General features: G+C 45.9%; 2 protein-coding genes across 2 annotated transcripts; one reads left to right on the top strand and one right to left on the bottom strand.

Moving 5' to 3' along the window:
• Positions 1–2,586: 2,586 nt before the first annotated feature.
• Positions 2,587–3,532, bottom strand: LOC125548675 (copper transporter 3-like). Its single transcript, XM_048712234.2, has one exon. The coding sequence runs from the start codon at positions 3,384–3,386 to the stop codon at positions 2,775–2,777; it is 612 nt and encodes a 203-aa protein (XP_048568191.2). The 5' UTR covers positions 3,387–3,532; the 3' UTR covers positions 2,587–2,774.
• ABCI10 (ABC transporter family protein) lies at positions 3,527–6,355 on the top strand. The gene is made up of 5 exons (XM_087547630.1): positions 3,527–3,923; positions 4,803–4,889; positions 5,067–5,192; positions 5,274–5,396; positions 5,881–6,355. Exons 1-5 carry the CDS (start codon positions 3,627–3,629, stop codon positions 6,088–6,090), a joined length of 843 nt encoding a protein of 280 aa, XP_087403756.1. The 5' UTR covers positions 3,527–3,626; the 3' UTR covers positions 6,091–6,355.
• Positions 6,356–24,372: the final 18,017 nt, after the last annotated feature.

Genomic DNA, 24,372 nt, shown 5'->3' with positions numbered 1-24,372 from the left:
TTAAATCGATCATTATCCACCATATCAGCAACTTTGTTCATTTCCTGATATATCAAGTAATTGTTTTCTTTGTCCGGCAGGGTTTGGAGAAAATTCACCAGAAAAGCTCCGGGACTGCCGAAGGAGCTGCAATTTAGACACCCGAAAGTAAGTACTAGCTATAGTAGCATTTTAAGCGCATCTACTAGTCATTCAAGCGCTAGTTTCATCAATACCATTTGGCATTCTTGCTTATCAGTTTGATTAACCTCTATTTCTTGTAAAGTGGTTGTGGCAGCAACAAGGGAATGATTTCTGTGGTTACTATGTTTGCGAGTCCATCCGCCACACGACCTGTGAGCGGGGCTACACTGACGAACAATATGAAGTACGTAAATAACAACATTCACAATTTTATTTTATTACCATCATTTGTGTTGAGTTTCATTCATTCATATATATATGTATTGACCCCCTTCTTTAAATTAGATGTTTCGGAAGCGGGATGAACTCCTAGCACCAGCTCGCATGCGAGGAATTCAAGAGGAATTGGCGGCATTCTTTCTTGATCACGTGATCCCTGAAGACGGAGAATTCTATGTTAACCCTGAGTCCGTATGATTATATTTGTAAGAGATAATTACTGTATATATGTAGCCGGTAGTGTCAGATAGATATACGAGAACTTGTTGTTCGACCAATCTCTCGGAGAAGGAGAGGTGGTCGATATCACTTCTCTCTGTATATATGCATATATGTTCATGACGATCTTCTGTTTCCTTCGTTTGCTTACTAGCTAGCTAGCGTGTCTAGTCCTCTCTATATACGTATGTATAGTACGTAGCGTCGACCAAGCACAGACATAACAGAGGACACTTCTCTCTATTAATTATAACTAGCTAACACAATATATGAAACACCTAAATTAACCCCCTAAAACCCCCAACCCCCCCCCCTTTCAAAAAAAAACAAAAACCCCAGCCACAGAAGTGCTGACGCGTGGATGCCTATTGGTCCCGGTTGGTGCCACCAACCGGGACTAAAGGCCCTCCACGTGGGCAGTGCGCAGAGCCCAGTCAGGAGACCCTTTGGTCCCACCAACCGGGACCAAAGGGTCTCCTGACTGGGCTCTGCGCACTGCCCACGTGGAGGGCCTTTAGTCCCGGTTCTGGATTGAACCGGGACTAAAGGGTGGAGGTATTAGTACCGACACTTTAGTCCCGGTTCCTGAACCGGGACTAAAGGCCCTTACGAACCGGGACTATAGGCCCTTTTTCTACCAGTGTATCTATGTAAACATACAAGTAAGAATATTTTTCCTTTCAGAAAGAAGATAAGAACAAGAGGCTCACCACGGTGGTGCCGGCGATGAGCTCGGCGCGGATGATCGACGGCGGTGAAGACGGGGACGGGGCGTGACGGACCGCTAAACCTAGACAAATATTATGGAAAATGGAGCTTGGAGGTCGAGCTTGGAGAGGAGAAAGCTTAAGTAGTGTGGCTCGGGCATTCCATCGAACACCTTGTGTGCATAGGAGGTGAGCTAGAGCACCACCAAGCCCTCCCCCCTCGGCCAGAGAAAAACAGAGCACTGGGGTGCTCTGCTCGCAAGCGAGGGGTATATATAGGCACCTCATTGGTCTCGGTTGGTGACATGAACCGGGACTAAAGGGGAGCCTTTGGTCCCGGTTCAAGCCACCAACCGGGACCAATGGTGGTGAGCCAGGAGCGAGGCCCATTGGTCCCGGTTCATCCCACCAACCGGGACCAAAAGGTCCAGATGAACCAGGACCAATGCCCACGTGGCCCGGCCGGCCCCTTGGGCTTACGAACCGGGACCAATGCCCCCATTGATCCCGGTTCTGGACTGAACCGGGACTAATGGGCTGACCCAGACTGGACCAAAGCCCTGTTTTCTACTAGTGTCTCAGTCGCGCTTGCGTCCTTGTATGGCCCGATTCAGTCCTGACCACTGCCGCTCCCTGCTTGTTGTTTGCTGCTGCACACATTCGGCCATGCAGCGAAAGGATTTCCACTTTCCAGAATTTTAAAACCGGCGAACATGTGTTGATTTGTGCGTGGAGTGTAACTCGCAAGACCACTTGCCGATGCATGACCATCAACAAGTCAGCAATCAACTCAGCTGGCTCAACACGTACAATACCTTATCAATTATAATCAAAATGCACACATACTAGTATTTGTATATATATCAGTATATTTATTGATGGAATTTGAGGTATGGCAGCCGCCAATCCTAGCCAGGTTTGCTGGCACCGCCCTCGGCACGTAGGCGCAAGCGCAACAGCGTTCATGATTTCTATAAAGGTGGAGGGGTTTTTCGTAAAAATGCCGGGCCGAGCGGGTGTGCCATGACGCGGCCAGTGTGGCGCCATTTGTCAACTTGTGATTGCCTCTGGACTAAATTTTCACATCCATTGCAAGTTTAAGGATGAGGTGATCACCTTTTGCAAGTTTGTGAACTAAATCATCTCATCCATTGCAAAATTGTGAATCTGTCGTGCTCTTGCCTCAATATAATAGCCAACCCTACATCGATGAGTGGATGGCTACTAGCCAAAGCATTTACCAAGGCCATCAATGAGATAACATAGCGAGCACACACCAACAACTAAATCCAGCATCTCAATCAAATGACAAAAAAGTTAATCCCGGTCGATATGCAAGATGCAACCAAACAAGAACGGTTGTGAATGGTGAGATCGCAATCACCCAGATTAACAGGATCACACCACCAAACTTTCCAAACCCATGAATGATGCCGATAAGAAGACCTAGCAGCACGCCGCCGGCGCGAGGTAGTCCTTGGCTCCGTCCTCCACCTGCGCCTGTCCGCCGAACAGGCCGGCCCTGAACAGCAGGAACCCCACCGCGTGGCCAGCGACTGCCACGAGGAGCACGCCGACGTTGAACGACATGAGCGCGAGCATGAGGACGTACGCCATCCCGACGCGCAGCGCGTGCACGGCGGCGCGCGCCGCCCCCGCTGCCGCGGGCCGGTCGCGGGAGGAGAGGCGGGACTCGAGCCAGCGGGAGGAGGAGAGGCACTCCACGAGCACGGCGAGAGCGAAGACGACGAGGAGCGCGAGCGCGTACATGCCACCGCTGGAGCCGGGCCACCCGTGGAAGAGGATCTCCGAGTTCTTGCCCCAGTAGAAGGTCATGTGCATGTAGTGCATCCGCATGCCCCCGTGCGCCGCCGCCGCCGCCGGGGCGGCGGCGCCGCCCATGCCCACGCCGTGCCCTCCCATTCCCATGTCCATCGCGCGCTGGACGCCGATGATGATCTGGTGGCGTTCTGTGCGTTTGTTGCATCTGCGCCCGCGCCCGCGTGGGTGTATATGTGCGGGCGGGCCGGCGCGGCGCGGCGCCTGTGCAGTACGCATGTACGACACCGGCAGCCAAAGGAAGTACACAGTCGTCAGACGCAGCTGTCAGTCAGATCGTAACCACCCACGGCCCACGCGATCTTTGTGAGGATAGCGGATCCATTTTTCCTCTTCTGTGGACAGGCTTTCAGATAGTGGGCCGATTAGGCTTAAGCTTGAAGGGGTTGGTTTCTCGTCTTCTTCTAGCCTCCCAGTGTACCGGCCCAGGCCCATCACCTCTTATCGCCCTCGCCGACGATGGCGCACAGCCTCACCGGCGGCGCCAGCCCCTTCCGCTGCTACCCTCACCCGCCCTGCTGCGCCGCCGGACGAGCTACCCCGACCGCTCCCCCTTCCACCCGCCGCCGTGTGGCCGCCTCGGCCTCCCCTCCGTCGCCCCCGCCGGCCATCGAGGGCCGCGGGGTGGGATTTTCGGTGACGACGAGGCGGGGGGTGGTGCTGCCGGTTCTCAAGGACTGCTCACTGTGCGTCCCGCCGGGGCAGCTCTGGATGCTCCTCGGCCCCAACGGCTGCGGCAAGTCCACCCTCCTCAAGGTCTATCTTTTCTCAACTAGTAGGACTAAGAGTCTGGTGCTTGTTTCCACGCGCATTTTTATCGATAGACCGGCGGTAGCTGTGCTCATCAGGCAATTGACCGAAATACCGTATGCAAATGATCAGTTCCAAGACCCATGGTTGAGTAGCTGGTCTGTTCTTAAAGAGAATTTTCTTCTTTAGTGTGTAGAACCAACTCATGGAGTGAGTACGATACCACAAGCACAGTCTGGTCGTGTTTGATTCAGTTCTCATAAAATATATCTTTGGAGGACTAGGCAGAGTATGTGTACTTTATCAGAAATCGAAATGCTGAATGGTAGCCATTTGAATCTTTGGATTGTCCCGGCTTTTTACCGAGATAAGGTCTGTGAGACCTAGGAATGGCTCAGAATTTGCTGAGTTTGCGGTCATTCGAGTTGCTTGAGAAAAAATATATCAGCCACCATCAGGAGCCAACAGGAAATTTAATTCGATAACTGATAGTAAATATATCCTGTAGCATAACTACCAGGATCTTCACGTGTAAATGAGCAATCATGCATCAGATACTGTGCATGTTGTATCAAGTACATTCGACCAATTGAGCACTGAACACCTGATCGACATGGTAATTTCACATTTCTCAGGATATATGTTCAACTTCAACCTGAATAAAAATTATGACAGAACTAGGAAGGAAGTATTCTTAGAGAAGTTGCATAATCTATTCTGGTATTGTTAGAATATATTTTGTAAAGCAGAGTGATACAAAATTTGGTTCTAGATCAGTTTATTTGCTTGCATGTTTTTCTTTCTGCTTACATGGAATACAAAACTTTGATAGGGTTTCTTTCTACTAGTACCTCAATGGGATGCTAACTTCTTGTTCTTTTGTAGGTTTTGGCAGGTTTTCAAAATCCATCTGCTGGTACAGTGCATATTAATAGGCCATTCAGCTATGTCTTCCAAAATCCTGATCACCAGGTTATCACTGGTTCTTTGATGAGTTTTTACCTGCAACTATGCCATAACGCATTATCAAAGTGGCTTCGAATTCATAGGATGTTTGTATTGTGGATGCTTGGGAGCTTTGTTAGCAATGCAATTGTCCCAAATTAAATGAAGTTTTGCTGCATATTGAATTCTGTCTTTTGGATGCAGGTTGTGATGCCCACGGTAGAATCCGATGTTGCATTTGGTCTTGGTAAGCTCAATCTTTCATTGGATGAGGTTAGGTCAAGAGTGTCACAATCTCTGGATGCAGTTGGAATGTTGAGCTACTCTCAAGTAGGCAGCTGACATGCACATTTTGGATTATAATCTACTATTGTCTGCACAAGGTTCACAAACATCCTTCATCCAAAACAGAGGCCAATCCAAACTCTGAGTGGTGGGCAGAAACAGAGAGTTGCCATTGCTGGTGCTTTAGCTGAAGCATCCAAAGTACTACTGCTGGATGAGCTGACCACATTCTTGGACGAATATGATCAGGTATTATGATTATTCATGTTTAGTTTTTAATAACATGCACTAAGATATATGATCACGAGGTACCTTTGCTAGAGCAATCTTCAGTTACCATTTCATTTCGAACTGGAACTGTAGTTTGGCAATTGCGCTAAAGCTCCCAACAGTCTGTAGTTCATTAAAATTGGTGTAGCCATGGTTCATAAACACATTACGATTTTGGACTATATTACATATAATTTTCTGATGCTTCTATCGCATTTGTTGTGTTGTTGATATGCCTTAGAAGCTATGGCTAACCTACACTGTATTATGTATGGAAAATCCTCTGTTGGTTGTTGAAAATATAAGAAATTGTTATATTTTCCTGTTTCTGATATGTAGTTATCATCCTTTTTGATTGACTGGTAGTTACCACTTAGCAGGCCTACTCTTACCTTGTAGTTATGCAGTACTTGATTGTTATGGACATTGTAATCTTGGTGATCTTGGCTTCATGAAAGTGCAGATGGGCGTGGTCAAGGCGGTGAGGAACTCTGTAACTGCTAGTGGGGAGGTTGCGGCACTGTGGGTGACTCATCGGCTGGAAGAACTCAGATACGCAGATGGCGCTATTTACATGGAAGATGGCCGGACGATTATTCAAGGCGACGTCTCCAGTATATCCAGATTTATAAAGAGGAAACAAGCACGCTATTTTGGTCATTTTGAGCTCTGATCCTTGGGAGTCCCAAGCTGCAGGCAGAATTATCTGCTCTTGTGTAGTACGAGTACATCACTACATCATGGTACTAGAAAACAGTTTCTTCTCTACGGCGGTTTGTATGTTTGCAACTGGGAAGTTAGGGATTCTGTCGCTCTCGCCTCTATCACTGCCGAAACATTGGTCTGGCGAATTTAGTAGCTGTCGATTTTCGGTTCATACATTGTCCTTGTTCACTGCTTTTAATGTTAAGAGTGTGCCTTCATGCAAGAATGTGGTATGTTCTCTTGTGTTGTCCTTTGCTTTGTGCGCCGTTTGGCAAGTGATTTGCTGTATGGAACCATTCTTTCATATACCAATCATATCTTGGGCGTGGAAACGTGCCTAGGATATTGTTTAGCTGTGTCTAGGATGTTGCTTACACTGAAATCAAATAACCAGTAAACAAGAATCTAATGCTAACCATGTAGTTTTGCATGCACTATTATATCCATTAAGTAGTTGAAAGCCGTTGCAAATTGCATCCTGAATTGCATTTGTGCACCAATGCCGAAGTGCTGATCACCTTCTGTCGTCGCCTGTAAATCATGTACTCCCCCTGTAAAGAAATATAAGAGCGTAGGTAAACTAGTGATCAGAGGGAGTATAGTAACTAATGAACAGGAATATAGCCCACCTCTTGTAATTGTAAATCGTAGGTAAACTAGTGCTTTTTCTCCTTCCCTTTGGCCATTTTCAGCCGTTATCTCTCAGTCAATCATCTTTGTTGTAGCATTACTCTTCCATCCGTGTCGTCGCGCTGTGTGCTTGTAAACTAGACATGTGCTTGCTTGCAACTAAATATTTTGTATGAGAACAAGATGTAAATGTTGCATGATAACAATGGCGCATGTTCCAGCCAAACCACATTTGATCCAATGCAAAACACGATGCACCTTGCAACAAGATTTCAACAAGAATATATAAAGACAAGTAATTGTTATCCTTTCGGCGATAACACATCGGATACATGAGGTTGGCAAAATACAAAGGAATGCGTTGGTAACCCTAGCAAAATATGATCGATCAACAACAACCCATCACAACTCATCATAGGGCTATCCTGTCAAAAAAAAACTCATTATAGGTTTTTTTTTGGAAACACTTAAACCCAACAGACTAATTTTGTGGCTGCATCGGCCGCATCATGTGCCGTCCGATCTCAAGCGATCCCATGGCTTGGAGCATTTCTCTCCCCCCAAGCAAACGACACAGAGCCTTATCCAGAAACATCTCGGTCTTTCTTTCTGGCTCCCTCACGAACTCTCTCTCCTTCCTCCTGCCTTCCTTTGTTGGAAGGGACAACACATCAACTCGATTAAATATGCAACTAAGGCTATATATGTTTCTAAAACATATGTGGTGTTGCAATGGTCTGCAATTGGGGCTATGTTTCTGAAACATGTGTGTTGTTGGTCTGTAACGGGGGCTATGTATTTGAAACATGTGTGATGTTGCAATGGTGGCTGCAGTGCGCTTTGCAACATGGCTCATGTTGCGAACAAAAATGAATGGTATATTGTGACGGCAACATAGGTGCAACCGCAACATATGCATTATTTCAAAAGAAAATAAATGGCTCAGTGGGGAGCGCAATAGTGCTCATGTTGCAAAGCAGTGAGTGCAACAAGAGCCTTATTGCAAAGGCTGGCATGCTCATGCTCACGGGGGAGAGATTGAACGGTTGTCTCGGGCTTCATCCAACGGCTGCCGAGGCAATCAATTGTGACGCCCGAATTATTATGCTACAGTAAACCTATGTTAGTGATGACACGTCACTTCTGATATTGTTGCTAACCTCGCGTTAGATCTAAACGTTTCAAAATCAAATTTGAATTTTTGACAAACAATAAAAGTTTTTAAATTTCAAAACTAAAATGTTCGGACTGTGACATAATTAAGTTTACTAAATTAGGTGCCACCTATGTTTTTTCCAAAAACTAAATGTTTAGGAGATAGGAGAAAACAGAAAAAAGGAAAAGAATAAACACAAACAAACAAACAAACAAACAAAAAAGAAGAAAAAAACCCCACCCCCACTGGGCCAGTCGGCCCAGCTGCTAGCCACGCCGGTCCAAACCGGCCCAGGCGGCGCCCCCACTCCCCCATAACCCCCCTGGGCAACCGAACCCTAGAAGCAACCCCCCCCCCCCCCCCACGATCTCCACCCTCTACCTCCATCGCCGCCAGGGGAGAGCCCCGCGCGCGATCCCCCACCTCTCTCGCTCGCTGTCACGCCCCCCCCCCCAATCTAAATTGGGGCTCGGCCCCAACACCTCCCGCCGCCCTCGCCGTGACGTCGCCGCTCGAGGGCCTCATCACCGTCGCCACGCCCGTCCCCGGCGTCGTCCCGCCTCGACACGGTCGCTCCCGTCCTCGCCTGGAGCCGTCGTCGACCACCGCCTCGACCTTGCTGTCATCCCCGTCCTCCTCCTCAAACCCGCTACCACTCCCCTACACCGTCCGTGAGCACCTCCCTCTCTCCCCGTCCGCGACGCCCGTTCCGGCCACCGCACCAGACCGCACCCGGCGCCGCCCGCCGCGCTTCGTCGTTGATGACCGCGCCCGCCTCTACCGTTGCCCCCCCGCAAGCTCGCACCTCCGCGCACACCACGCATGCCCAGGCACGCCCGCTCGCCCCGCTCCCTCTCCGTCCCCGCGAGCCTTCTCACGCTCGCTGACGCGCCAGCTGCGCCCTGGCCATCCCCCGGGCAGCACCCGACCGCACCCCGCCCGTAGCCTCGTGGCTGCGCTCGCGTGCGCCTCCCCATCCGCACGTGTGCCCGCCGCCGATGATGCCTCCCGCCTTCAGCTAGCGCCCGCGCGAGCCTCGCTGCTCCAGGCCGCAGCCATGGCCGCCTCGCCACCCGCCTTCATCAGCCCGTCTCTGCCTGACCTCGCCGGCGGTGAACCGCATCCGCCCCGCGGCCACCCCTGCCGGCCACCGCCCTGGCCGGCGCCCCACCGCAGCCCCGCTTGCCTCGCTCGACGGCGCCCTTTCGGGCGCCCGTGCCCAACGCCCGTTCGCCCGCTATGCCCCTTGGGCCAATGACATGAGGGCCCAGCCCAGAATGTTTTTTAAGAATTAAATAATAATAATTATTAAAGAATTAATTAACTTAATTGATTTTGATTAATTAAGCTAAACAACTAATTAAACTAATTAATCATGATTAGTTAGTCTAGTCAATGACGAACGGGACCCACACGTCAGTTTGACCAGTCAACATCCCTGTTGACTACTGCCGTCATGCTGACGTCAACATGCATTGTTCTGAATAATGTTGAGTTATAGTAATTAAATAAATCCTAAAAATGATTTAAATCTTTTAAAGTTAATATAAAATAAACCTAGCTCGGATGGAAAAACTTTGTACATGAAAGTTGCTCAGAACGACGAGACGAATCCGGATGCGCAGCCCGTTCGTTCGCCACACATCCCTAGCATAGCAAACACGCAACTTTCCTCCTCAGATTCATCTGTCTGAAAACGCGAAACACCGGGGATATTTTCCCGAAAGTTTCCCCCTTCACCGGTATCACCTCATACCGCGCTAGGGCACACCTAGCACCGCTACTTGTCATGCCATGCATCCTTATGCATCTGTTTGCATTGTATTAATTGTTTCTTCCCCCTCTTCTCTCCGGTAGACTACGAGACTAACGCCGCTGCTGGTGCCCCGGTCGACTACGTTGTTGACGACCCCTACTTGCCAGAGCAACCAGGCAAGTGATAACCCACAAGTATAGGGGATCGCAACAGTTTTTGAGGGTAGAGTATTCAACCCAAATTTATTGATTCGACACAAGAGGAGCCAAAGAATATTCTCAAGTATTAGCAGCTGAGTTGTCAATTCAACCACACTTGGAAACTTAATATCTGCAGCAAGTGTTTAGTAGCAAAGTAATATGATAGTAGTGGTAACGGTAGCAAAAGGTAATGATAACAAAAGTAATGTTTTTGGTATTTTGTAGTGATTGTAACAATAGCAACGGAAAAGTAAATAAGCGAAGAACAATATAAGGAAAGGTCGTAGGCAATGGATCGGTGATTGAGAATTATGCCGAATGTGGTTCATCATGTAACAGTCATAACCTAGGGTGACATAGAACTACCTCCAATTCATCAATGTAATGTAGGCATATATTCTGAATATAGTCATACGTGCTTATGGAAAAGAACTTGCATGACATCTTTTGTCCTACCCTCCCGTGGCAGCGGGGTCCTAGCGGAAACTAAGGGATATTAAGGCCTCCTTTTAATAGAGTACCAGACCAAAGCATTAACACATAGTGAATACATGAACTCCTCAAACTACGGTCATCACCGGGAGTGGTCCCGATTATTGTCACTTCGGGGTTGCCGGATCATAACACATATTGGGTGACTATAGACTTGCAAGATACGATCAAGAACTCACATATATTCATGAAAACATAATAGGTTCAGATCTGAAATCATGGCACTCGGGCCCTAGTGACAAGCATTAAGCATAGCAAAGTCATAGCAACATCAATATCAGAACATAGTGGATACTAGGGATTAAACCCTAACAAAACTAACTCGATTACATGATAAATCTCATCCAACTCATCACCATCCAGCAAACCTACGATGGAATTACTCACACACGGCGGTGAGCATCATGAAATTGGTGATGGAGGATGGTTGATGATGACGACGGCGACGGATTCCCCTCTCCGGAGCCCCGAACGGACTCCAGATCAGCCCTCCCGAGAGGTTTTAGGGCTTGGCGGTGGCTCCGTATCGTAAAACGCGATGAATCCTTCTCTCTGATTTTTTTCTCCCTGAAAGTGAATATATAAAGTTGGGGTTGAGGTCGGAGGAGCTTCAGGGGGCCCACGAGGTAGGGGGCGCCCAGGGGGGCAGGCGCGCCCCCACCCTCGTGGCTAGGGTGTGGGCCCCTGGTCTTGATCTTTTGCCAGTATTTTTTATTATTTCCAAAAATACGCTCCGTGGAGTTTCAGGTCATTGCGAGAACTTTTGTTTCTGCACATAAATAACACCATGGCAATTCTGCTGAAAACAGCGTCAGTTCAGGTTAGTTCCATTCAAACCATGCAAGTTAGAGTCCAAAACAAGGGCAAAAGTGTTTGGAAAAGTAGATACGACGGAGACGTATCAACTCCCCCAAGCTTAAACCTTTGCTTGTCCTCAAGCAATTCAGTTGACAAACAGAAAGTGATAAAGAAAAACTTTTACAAACTATGTTTGCTCTTGTTGTTGTAAATATGTAAAGCCAGCATTCAAGTTTTCAGCAAAGATTATGAACTAACCATATTCACAATAACTCTCAGGTCTCATGTTTACTCATATCAATGGCATAATCAACTAGCGAGCAATAATAATAAATCTTGGATGACAAACTTTCTCAAAACAATCATAATATGATATAACAAGATAGTATCTTGCTAGCCCTTTCTGAGACTGCAAAACATAAATGCAGAGCACCTTTAAAGATCAAGGACTAACTAGACATTGTAATTCATGGTAAAAGAGATCCATTCAAGTCATACTCAATGTAAACTAACAGTAATGAATGCAAATGACAGTGGTGCTCTCCAACTGGTGCTTTTTAATAAGAGGATGATGACTCAACATGAAAGTAAATAGATAGGCCCTTCGCAGAGGGAAGCAGGGATTTGTAGAGGTGCCAGAGCTTGGTTTTGAAATAGAGATGAATAATATTTTGAGCGGTATACTTTCATTGTCAACATAACAACCAAGAGATGGCGATATCTTCCATGCTACACACATTATAGGCGGTTCCCAAACAGAATGGTAAAGTTTATACTCCCCCTCCACCAACAAGCATCAATCCATGGCTTGCTCAAAACAACGAGTGCCTCCAACTAACAAGAGTCCCACGGGGAGTTTTGTTTGCAATTATTTTGATTTAGTTTGCATAAAGCATGGGACTAGGCATCCCGGTGACCAGCCATTTTCTCGTGAGTGAGGAGCGGAGTCCACTCCTCTTGAGAATAACCCGCCTAACATGGAAGATACGGACAACCCTAGTTGATACATGAGCTATTCGAGCATACAAAACAGAATGTTTATTTGAAGGTTTAGAGTTTGGCACATACAAATTTACTTGAAACGGCAGGTAGATACCGTATATAGGTAGGTATGGTGGACTCATATGGAATAACTTTGGTGTTTATGGAATTGGATGGACAAGAAGTATTCCCGCTTAGTACAAGTGAAGGCTAGAAAAAGACTGGAAAGCGACCAGCTAGAGAGCGACAACAGTCATGAACATGCATTAAAATTAATCAACATCGAATGCAAGCATGAGTAGGATATAATCCACCATGAACATAAATATCGTGAAGGCTATGTTGATTTTGTTTCAACTACATGAGTGAACATGTGCCAAGTCAAGTCACTTAGATCATTCAGAGGAGGATACCACCCTATCATACCACATCACAACCATTTTAATAGCATGTTAGCACGCAAGGTAAACCATTATAAGCTCCTAGCTAATTAAGTATGGCATAAGAAACTATGATCTCTAATTATCATCGCAAACATGTTTATTCATAATAGGCTGAATCAGGAACGATGAACTAATCATATTTACAAAAACAAGAGAGGTCGAGTTCATACCATCTTCTCCCATCTCAATCAGTTCATCATATATCGTCATAATTGCCTTTCACTTGCATGACCGAATGATGTGAATAATAATAATAGTGCACGTGCATTGGACTAAGCTGGAATCTGCAAGCATTCAATAAATAGGAGAAGACAAGGCAATATGGGCTCTTTTTTCAGATCAACAATAATGCATATAAGAGTCACTTCAACAATTTAATCATGGTCTTCTCCTATCGACCCCCAAAGAAAAGAAAAGAAATAAAACTATTTACACGGGAAAGCTCCCAACAAGCAAAAGAAGAGCAATAAATCTTTTTGGGTTTTCTTTTTAATTACTACTACAAGCATGGAAAGTAAACTAATTAAAAGCTACGACTAATTTTTTTGGTTTTTCTTAAGGTTTATTAAACACACGAGAAGAAAGCATAAAAAGGAAATAAACTAGCATGGATAATACCGTGAAAACGTATGAGCACCGACATCTAGCAATGAGTGTGTGAACATGAATGTAATGTCAGTGAGAAATACGTACTCCCCCCAAGCTTAGGCTTTTGGCCTAAGTTGGTCTATGGCCACGGTTGGCCTGGCGGATATCCATAGTAATAGTTGGGGCCATACTGCGAAGAAGAAGACTCTGATTGCCACTGGTTGGCAATCATCTCTGGATCCCACTGGTAATTAGACTGTCGTGGAGGATCAACTTGTGGTTCCGACTCTGGCTCTGTGGCTGATGTAGGGTTCCTGTAGGCATGAATAGCCTCCAATGGAACAAGGTACTTGCCTGCAGATAAATCAAACAAGGAAGGAGCAGGTAGGGTAATAGTCTCAGGATGATGTTTATCAAAGAAAAATTTGTATTTGAGCTCATCTCCTCTATTCTTAACAATAAAATCGTGTGCTACCATACTCTTATAATCTAAATAAACAGGAGGCAGCAATTTTTCTTCCTTCTCATAATGCCTAATAGGTATGTTAAAATGTGCAGCTAGGTGCGAAGCGAAGATGCCTCCAAAGACGGGGCCCTTAGTACAGCTAAGATTTAACCATTTTGCAATAATAGCACCCATGCTGAATGTATCATCACGAAATAAGGCATGGCACAAAATAACAATATCAAGGGCACTCAGGTTTCCACAGTTTCCGCGCCCAATTAAGCATCTACTAGCAAATATAGCAAAGTAATGTAGAACAGGAAAGTGTATGTTAGTAGTTCGTGCATCGGAAACCTTCCTCGTTTCCCCTATAGTGATGGTATCAATAAACCCATCCACATCGCCGTGATGTGGTTCCTCTATGATGCCCTCAAAAGGGATCAAACAAACCCAACAAAAATCATGAAGTGACATCTCCTTATGCTCATCATATAAATAAAACTCCACCATAGGTGGTGAGCTCCTAGCATGGAAATGAAAGTTTTGCACAAAGATATTGGTGAGTAAGAGATACTGTTCGCGCTAGTCGTGGAGGAAGGCGGTGAGGCCTGCATTCTCAGCCAATTCATAGAAATCATCATAAATCCCGGCTGCTCTCAAGAAATCATCACAAGGCCATTCACACGGCCGAACCTCCGCGATGCGAGGCAGATTATATTTAGGCTTCTTTGCTTCTTCATTTTGCTTTTCCTTCGAGTTTCGGCTCGATGAGCCCCTCAAAAATCTCTTCATTATTTTCTGAAAAATTCTGAAATTTTTAGTAACTTCAAATAAAAGTGAACCAAACTCAACAAAATTGATAGCAACTACTCCTACAAGTGCCTAGAGCCTATATCATCCATTAGAACTACTTGGAACCATATAAATTTGACATGCAAGCTCAAGAATAGGGTCACCTAGCCAGCAAAAATATGCAATGAATAAAGCACCAGAACAAAAACTAATTGGACCATTGGAGGAGTCACATACCAAGGAACAATCTCCCAAAGCAGTTTTGTAAGAGGTGCTTTGAGCAAGGAGATCGAAAATTGCAGCAAAATGAGCTAGAACTCGTGCTTGAGCTGGATAATGGTGTTTGTGGAAGGAAGAAGGAGTGTGTGGGTGCAAGAATAAGTGGAGGAGGGCCATCGTGGGCCCACGAGGCAGGGGGCGCGCCCAGGGGGTAGGGCGCGCCCTCCACCCTCGTGGCCAGGTGGATGCCCCCTGCTGTGTTCTCAGTGCCAAATATTCTCAAATATTTCAGAAAAAATCATATTTAAATTTCAGGGCATTTGGAGAACTTTTATTTTCAGGGTATTTTTATGTTGCATGGATAATTCGAATAACAGACAGAAAAATACTATTTTTACTTTATTTAATATAAATAACAGAAAGTAAAAGGAGGGTACAGGGGTTTGTGTTTTCTAACTTCATCCATCTCATGATCATCAAAAGGAGTCCATTAACAAGGTTGATCAGGTCATGTTAACAAACTCATTCCGAATAATATGGAACTGGAGAAATTTCAAATAATACTAAGTTACCTCAACGGGGATATGCACATCCCCAATAATTAGAATATCATATTTCTTCTTGACAGTAGGTAGAGGAAATTCAAAACCTCCAAAAATAATCGATGGAATTTTTCCAATAGAATTGATACTATGAACTTGAGGTTGTTTCCTCGGAAAGTGTACCGTATGCTCATCACCATTAACATGAAAAGTGGCATTGCCTTTGTTTCAATCAATAACAGCCCCTGCAGTATTCAAAAAGGGTCTTCCAAGAATAATAGACATACTATTGTCCTTGGGAATATCAAGAATAACAAGGTCCGTTAAAATAGTAATGTTTGCAACCGCAACAGGCACATCCTCACAAATACCGACATGTATAGCAGTTGATTTATCAGCCATTTGCAAAGATATTTTAGTAGGTGTCGACTTATTCAAATCAAGTCTACAATATAAAGAGAGAGGCATAACACTAACACCGGCTCCAAGATCACATAAAGCAGTTTTAACATAATTCCTTTTAATGGAGCATGATATAGTGGGTACTCCTGGATCTCCAAGTTTCTTTGGTATTCCACCCTTAAAAGTGTAATTAGCAAGCATGGTGGAAATTTTAGCTTCCAGTATCTTTCTTTTATTAGTAACAATATCTTTCATGTACTTAGCATAAGGATTCATTTTGAGCATATCAGTTAATCGCATACGCAAAAAGATAGGTCTAATCATTTCAGCAAAGCACTCAAAATCCTCAGCATCCTTTTTCTTGGATGGTTTGGGAGGAAAAGGCATGGGTTTCTGAACCCATGGTTCTCTTTCTTTACCATGTTTCCTAGCAACAAAGTCTTTCTTATCATAACGTTGATTCTTTGATTGTGGGTTATCAAGATCAAGAGCAGGTTCAATTTCTATATCATTATCATTACTAGGTTGAGCATCAACATGAACATTATCACTAGTTTCAGGTTCATTACCAGATTGTGTTTCAGCATCAGAAATAGAAATATAGTTTGGATTCTCAGGTGTTTCAGTAATAGGTTCACTAGAAGCATGCAAAGTCCTATCATTCTTCTTTTTCTTCCTTTTAGAAGGACTAGGTGCATCTATATTATTTCTCTGAGAATCTTGCTCAATTCTCTTAGGGTGGCCTTCAGGATACAAAGGTTCCTGAGTCATTTTACCAGTTCTAGTAGCCACTCTAACAGCAAAATCATTATTCTTACTATTCAATTGATTGAGCAAATCATTTTGAGCTTTAAGTACTTGTTCTACTTGAGTGGTAACCATAGAAGCTTGTTTACTAATAAGTTTAAGTTCACCTTTGACACTAGCCATATAATCACTCAAGTGTTCAACCATATCATGTTGGGGAACGTAGCAGAATTTTAAAATTTTCTATGCATCACCAAGATCAATCTATGAAGTCATCTAGCAACGAGGGAGAGGGGAGTGCATCTACATACCCTTGTAGATCACGAGCGGAAGCGTTCAAGAGAACGGGGTTGATGGAGTCGTACTCGTCGTGATCCAAATCACCGATGACCGAGCGCCGAACGGACGACACCTCCGTGTTCAACACACGTACAGTTGGGAGAGACATCTCCTCCTTGATCCAGCAAGGGGAGAGGAGAGGTTGATGGAGATCCAGCAGCACGACGGCGTGGTGGTGGAAGTAGCGGGATCCCGGCAGGGCTTCGCCAAGCGCAAGCGGGGAGGAGGAGGTGTCACGGGAGGGAGGGAGGCGCCAGGGACTTGGGTGCGGCTGCCCTCCCTCCCCTCCACTATATATAGGGGCCAGGGGGCGCCGGCCCCTCTAGATCCCATCTAGATGGGGGGGGGCGGCCAAGGGGGGGGGGACTTGCCCCCCAAGTTTGGTGGGGCACCCCCAACCCCAGGGTTTCCAGCCCTAGGCGCAGGAGGAGGCCCATGGGGGGGGCGCACCAGCCCACCAGGGGCTGGTTCCCTTCCCACTTCAGCCATGGGGCCCTCTGGGATAGGTGGCCCCACCCGGTGGACCCCCCGGGACCCTTCCGGTGGTCCCGGTACAATACCGATGACCCCAAAACTTTCCCGGTGGCCGAAACTGGACTTCCTATATACAAATCTTTACCTTCGTACCATTCCGGAACTCCTCGCGACGTCCAGGATCTCATCCGGGACTCCGAACAACTTTCGGGTTACCGCATACTAATATCTCTACAACCCTAGCGTCACCGAATCTTAAGTGTGTAGACCCTATGGGTTCGGGAACCATGCAGACATGACCGATACAACTCTCCGGCCAATAGCCAACAGCGGGATCTGGATACCCATGTTTGCTCCCACATATTCCACGATGATCTTATCGGATGAACCACGATGCCGAGGATTCAATCAATCCCGTATTCAATTCCCTTTGTCAATCGGTACGTTACTTGCCCGAGATTCGATCGTCGGTATTCCAATACCTCGTTCAATCTCGTTACCGGCAAGTCACTTTACTTGTTCCGTAACACATCATCCCGTGACCAACCCTTAGTCACATTGAGCTCATTATGATGATGTTTTACCGAGTGGGCCCAGAGATACCTCTCCATCATGCGGAGTGACAAATCCCAGTCTCGATTCATGCCAACCCAACAGACACTTTCGGAGATACCCGTAGTGCACCTTTATAGTCACCCAGTTATGTGGTGACGTTTGGCACACCCAAAGTATTCCTACAGTATCCGGGAGTTGCACAATCTCATGGTCTAAGGAAAAGATACTTGACATTAGAAAAGCTCTAGCAGACGAACTACACGATCTTGTGCTATGCTTAAGATTGGGTCTTGTCCATCACATCATTCTTCTAATGATGTGATCCCGTTATCAATGACATCTAATGTCCATAGTCAGGAAACCATGACTATCTGTTGATCAACGAGCTAGTCAACTAGAGGCTTACTAGGGACATGTTGTGGTCTATATATTCACACATGTATTACGATTTCCGGATAACACAATTATAACATGAACAATAGACAATTATCATGAACAAGGAAATATAATAATAACCATTTTATTATTACCTCTAGGGCATATTTCCAACAGTCTCCCACTTGCACTAGAGTCAATAATCTAGTTACATTGTGATGAATCGAACACCCATAGAGTTCTGGTGTTGATCATGTTTTGCTCGAGGAAGAGGCTTAGTCAACGGATCTACGACATTCAGGCCCGTATGCACTTTACAAATATCTATGTCTCCATTTTGAACATTTTCACGAATGGAGTTGAAGTGACGCTTGATATGCCTGGTCTTCCTGTGAAACCTGGGCTCCTTGGCAAGGGCAATAACTCCAGTGTTGTCACAGAAGAGAGTCATCGGGCCCGACGCATTGGGAATAACTCCTAGGTCGGTAATGAACTCCTTCACCCAGATTGCTTCTTGTGCTGCCTCCGAGGCTGCCATGTACTCCGCTTCACATGTAGATCCCGCCACGACGCTTTGCTTGCAACTGCACCAGCTGACTGCCCCACCATTCAAAATATACACGTATCCGGTTTGTGACTTAGAGTCATCCAGATCTGTGTTGAAGCTAGCATCGACGTAACCCTTTATGACGAGCTCTTCGTCACCTCCATAGATGAGAAACATATCCTTAGTCCTTTTCAGGTACTTCAGGATATTCTTGACCGCTGTCCAGTGTTCCATGTCGAGATTACTTTGGTACCTTCCTACCAAACTTACGGCAAGGTTTACATCAGGTTTGGTACACAGCATGTCATACATGATAGACCCTATGGCCGAGGTATAGGGGACGACACTCATCTTTTCTCTATCTTCTGCCGTGGTTGGGCATTGAGCCGTGCTCAATCTCATACCTTGCAATACAGGCAAGAACCCCTTCTTGGACTGATCCATATTGAACTTCTTCAACATCTTGTCAAGGTACGTACTTTGTGAAAGACCAATGAGGCGTCTTGATCTATCTGTATAGATCTTGATGCCTAATATATAAGCAGCTTCTCCAAGGTCCTTCATTGAAAAACACTTGTTCAAGTAGGCCTTTATGCTTTCCAAGAATTCTATATCATTTCCCATCAATAGTATGTCATCCACATACAATATGAGAAATGCTACAGAGCTCCCACTCACTTTCTTGTAAACGCAAGCTTCTCCATAAGTCTGCGTAAACCCAAACGCTTTGATCATCTCATAAAAACGAATGTTCCAACTCCGAGATGCTTGCACCAGCCCATAGATTGAGCGTTGGAGCTTGCACACCTTGTCAGCATTCTTAGGATCGACAAAACCTTCCGGCTGCATCATATACAATCTTCCTTAAGGAAACCATTAAGGAATGCCGTTTTGATGTCCATTTGCCATATCTCATAATCATAGAATGCGGCAATTGCAAACATGATTCGGACGGACTTCAGCTTCGCTATGGGTGAGAAAGTCTCATCGTAGTCAACACCTTGAACTTGTCAATAACCCTTAGCGACAAGCCGAGCCATATAGATGGTCACATTACCATCCGCGTCTGTCTTCTTCTTAAAGATCCATTTATTTTCTATGGCTCGCCGATCATCGGGCAAGTCAGTCAAAGTCCATACTTCGTTTCATACATGGATCCTATCTCGGATTTCATGGCTTCCAGCCATTTGTTGGAATCTGGGCCCGCCATCGCTTCTTCATAGTTCGAAGGTTCACCATTGTCTAACAACATGATTTCTAGGATAGGGTTGCCGTACCACTCTGGTGCGGAACGCGTCCTTGTGGACTTTCGAAGTTCAGTAGCAACTTGATCTGAAGTTTCATGATCATCATCATTAACTTCCTCCCTAGTCGGTGCAGACACCTCAGGAACAATTTCTTGAGTTGCGCCACTCTCTGGTTCAAGAGGCAATACTTCATCAAGTTCTACTTTCCTCCCACTTACTTCTTTTGAGAGAAACTCTTTCTCTAGAAAGGATCCATTCTTGGCAACAAAGGTCTTGCCTTCGGATCTAAGATAGAAGGTATACCCAATAGTTTCTTTAGGGTATCCTATGAAGACGCATTTTTCCGATTTGGGTTCGAGCTTTTCAGGTTGAAGTTTCTTGACATAAGCATCACATCCCCAAACTTTCAGAAACGACAGCTTAGGTTTCTTGCCAAACCACAATTCATACGGTGTTGTCTCAACAGATTTCGACGGAGCCCTATTTAAAGTGAATGCGGCAGTCTCTATAGCATAACCCCAAAATGATAGCGGTAGATCGGTAAGAGACATCATAGATCGTACCATATCCAATAGGGTGCGATTACGACGTTCGAACACACCATTACGCTGTGGTGTTCCAGGCAGCGTGAGTTGTGAAACTATTCCACATTTCCTTAAGTGCGTGCCAAATTCATGACTCAAATATTCTCCCCCACGATCTGATCGTAAGAACTTGATTTTCCTGTCACGTTGATTCTCAACCTCACTCTGAAATTCCTTGAACTTTTCAAAGGTCTCAGACTTGTGTTTCATTAAGTAGACGTACCCATATCTACTTAAGTCATCAGTGAGGGTGAGAACATAACGATAGCCACCACGAGCCTCAATGCTCATTGGACCTCACACATCAGTATGTATGATTTCCAATAAGTTGGTTGCTCGCTCCATTGTTCCGGAGAACGGAGTCTTGGTCATTTTACCCATGAGGCATGGTTCGCACATGTCAAATGATTCATAATCAAGAGACTCCAAAAGTCCATCTGCATGGAGTTTCTTCATGCGTTTGACACCAATGTGACCAAGGCGACAGTGCCACAAGTATGTGGGACTATCATTATCAACCTTACATCTTTTGGCATTCACACTATGAATGTGTGTAACATCACATTCGAGGTTAAATAAGAATAAACCATTGACCAGTGAGGCATGACCATAAAACATGTCTCTCATATAAATAGAACAACCATTATTCTCAGATTTAAATGAGTAGCCATCTCGCATTAAACGAGATCCAGATACAATGTTCATGCTCAAAGCTGGTACTAAATAACAATTATTGAGGTTTAAAATAATCCCGTAGGTAAATGCAGAGGTAGCGTGACGACGGCGATCACATCGACCTTGGAACCATTCCCGATGCGCATCGTCACCTCGTCCTTCGCCAGTCTCCTTTTATTCCGCAGTTCCTGTTTTGAGTTACAAATATGAGCAACTGCACCGGTATCAAATACCCAGGAGCTACTACGAGAGCTGGTAAGGTACACATCAATAACATGTATATCACATATACCTTTGGTATTGCCGGCCTTCTTTTCCGCTAAGTACTTGGGGCAGTTCCGCTTCCAGTGACCGTTTCCCTTGCAATAAAAGCACTCAGTCTCAGGCTTGGGTCCATTCTTCGACTTCTTCCCGGCAGCTTGCTTACTGGGCGCGGCAACTCCCTTGCCGTCCTTCTTGAAGTTCTTTTTACCCTTGCCTTTCTTGAACTTAGTGGTTTTATTCACCATCAACACTTGATGTTCCTTTTTGATTTCCACCTCCGCTGATTTCAGCATTGAATGTACCTCGGGAATGGTCTTTTCCATCCCCTGCATATTGAAGTTCATCACAAAGCTCTTGTAGCTAGGTGGGAGCGACTGAAGGATTCTGTCAACGACCGCATCATCCGGGAGATTAACTCCTAGTTGAGACAAGCGGTTATGCAGCCCAGACATTTTGAGTATGTGCTCGCTGACAGAACTATTCTCCTCCATCTTACAACTGTAGAACTTGTCAGAGACTTCATATCTCTCGACCCGGGCGTGAGCTTGGAAAACCATTTTCAGCTCTTGGAACATCTCATATGTTCTGTGTTGCTCAAAACGCTTTTGGAGCCCCGGTTCTAAGCTGTAAAGCATGCCGCACTGAACCAGGGAGTAATCATCACCACGTGTCTGCCAAGCGTTCATAATGTCTTGTTTTGCAGGGAAAACAGGTGCTTCACCTAGCGGTGCATCAAGGACATATGCTTTCCTGGCAGCTATGAGGATAATCCTCAGGTTACGGACCCAGTCCGTGTAGTTGCTGCCATCGTCTTTCAGCTTGGTTTTCTCTAGGAACTCGTTGAAGTTGAGGGCAACATTAGCGTGGGCCATTTGATCTACAAGACATATTGCATAGATTTTAGACTATGTTCATGATAATTAAGTTCATCTAATCAAATTATTAATGAACTCCCACTCAGATAGACATCCCTCTAGTCATCTAAGTGATACATGATCCGAGTCAACTAGGCCGTGTCCAATCATCACGTGAGACAGACTAGTCATCATCGGTGAACATTTTCATGTTGATCGTATCTTCTATATGACTCATGTTCGACCTTTCGGTCTTCCGTGTTCCGAGGCCATGTCTGTACATGCTAGGCTCGTCAAGTCAACCTAAGTGTATTGCATGTGTAAATCTGGCTTACACCCGTTGTATGCGAATGTTAGAACCTATCACACCCGATCATCACGTGGTGCTTCAGAACAACGGAGCTTAGCAACGGTGCACAGTTAGGGGGAACACTTTCTTGAAATTATTGCGAGGGATCATCTTATTTATGCTACCATCGTTCTAAGCAAATAACATGTAAAACATGATAAACATCACATGCAATCAAATAGTGACATGATATGGCCAATATTATTTTGCTCCTTTTGATCTCCATCTTCGGGGCGCCATGATCATCGTCGTCACCGGCATGACACCATGATCTCCATCATCGTGTCTTCATGAAGTTGTCTCGTCAACTATTACTTCTACTATTATGGCTAACGGTTAGCGATAAAGTAAAGTAATTACATGACATTTATGTTGACACGCAGGTCATAAATAAATTAAGACAACTCCTATGGCTCCTGCCGGTTGTCATACTCATCGACATGCAAGTCGTGATTCCTATTACAAGAACATGATCAATCTCATACATCACATATATCATTCATCACATCCTTTTGGCCATATCACAACACATGGCACATGCTGCAAAAACAAGTTAGACGTCCTCTAATTGTTGTTGCAAGTTTTTACGTGGCTACTAAAGGTTTTTAGCAAGAACGTTTCTTACCTACGCCAAACCCACAACGTGATATGCCAATTTCTATTTACCCTTCACAAGGACCCTTTTCATCGAATCCGATCCAACTAAAGTGGGAGAGACAGACACCCGCTAGCCACCTTATGCAACTAGTGCATGTCAGTCAGTGGAACCAGTCTCACGTAAGCGTACGTGTAAGTTCGGTCCGGGCCGCTTCATCCCACGATGCCGCCGAATCAAGATAAGACTAGTAACGGCAAGTAAATTGACAAAATCAATGCCCACAACAACTTGTGTTCTACTCGTGCATAAAAACTACGCATAAACCTGGCTCTGATACCACTGTTGGGGAACGTAGAAGAATTTTAAAATTTTCTACGCATCGCCAAGATCAATCTATGAATTCATCTAGCAACGAGGGAGAGGGGAGTGCATCTACATACCCTTGTAGATCGCGAGCGGAAGCGTTCAAGAGAATGGGGTTGATGGAGTCGTACTCGTCGTGATCCAAATCACCGATGACCGAGCGCCGAACGGACTACACCTCCGCGTTCAACACACGTACAGTTGGGAGAGACATCTCCTCCTTCTTGATCCAGCAAGGGGAGAGGAGAGGTTGATGGAGATCCAGCAGCACGACGGCGTGGTGGTGGAAGTAGCGGGATCCCGGCAGGGCTTCACCAAGCGCAAGCGGGAAGGAGGAGGTGTCACGGGAGGGAGGGAGGCGCCAGGGACTTGGGTGCGGCTGCCCTCCCTCCCCTCCACTATATATAGGGACCAGGGGGCGCTGGCCCCTCTAGATCCCATCTAGATGGGGGGCGGCGGCCAAGGGGGGGACTTGCCCCCCCAAGTTTGGTGAGGCGCCCCCACCCCTAGGGTTTCCAACCCTAGGCGCAGGAGGAGGCCCATGGGGGGGCACACCAGCCCACCAGGGGCTGGTTCCCTTCCCACTTCAGCCCATGGGGCCCTCCGGGATAGGTGGACCCACCCGGCGGACCCCCCGGGACCCTTCCGGTGGTCCCGGTACAATACCGATGACCCCGAAACTTTCCCGATGGCCGAAACTGGGCTTCCTATATACAAATCTTTACCTCCGGACCATTCCGGAACTCCTCGTGACGTCCAGGATCTCATCCGGGACTCCGAACAATTTTCGGGTTACCGCATACTAATATCTCTACAACCCTAGCGTCACCGAACC

Source organism: Triticum urartu, chromosome 3A (genome assembly GCF_056163025.1).
Source record: "Triticum urartu cultivar PI428250 chromosome 3A, HENAU_Tu73, whole genome shotgun sequence".
Lineage (NCBI taxonomy): Eukaryota > Viridiplantae > Streptophyta > Magnoliopsida > Poales > Poaceae > Triticum > Triticum urartu.
Note: the sequence above shows the minus strand (reverse complement) of the source record. Positions and strands in the feature narration are given on the sequence as shown.

Excerpts from the sequence above, each read along its gene's own strand:
- LOC125548675 (XM_048712234.2), bottom strand. The coding sequence starts at position 3,386 with ATGCGTACTGCACAGGCGCCGCGCCGCGCCGGCCCGCCCGCACATATA.
- ABCI10 (XM_087547630.1), top strand. The coding sequence starts at position 3,627 with ATGGCGCACAGCCTCACCGGCGGCGCCAGCCCCTTCCGCTGCTACCCT. Across the intron at positions 3,924-4,802 it reads GCAAGTCCACCCTCCTCAAG|GTTTTGGCAGGTTTTCAAAA; the intron begins GTCTATCTTTTC and ends GTTCTTTTGTAG. Across the intron at positions 5,397-5,880 it reads TCTTGGACGAATATGATCAG|ATGGGCGTGGTCAAGGCGGT; the intron begins GTATTATGATTA and ends ATGAAAGTGCAG.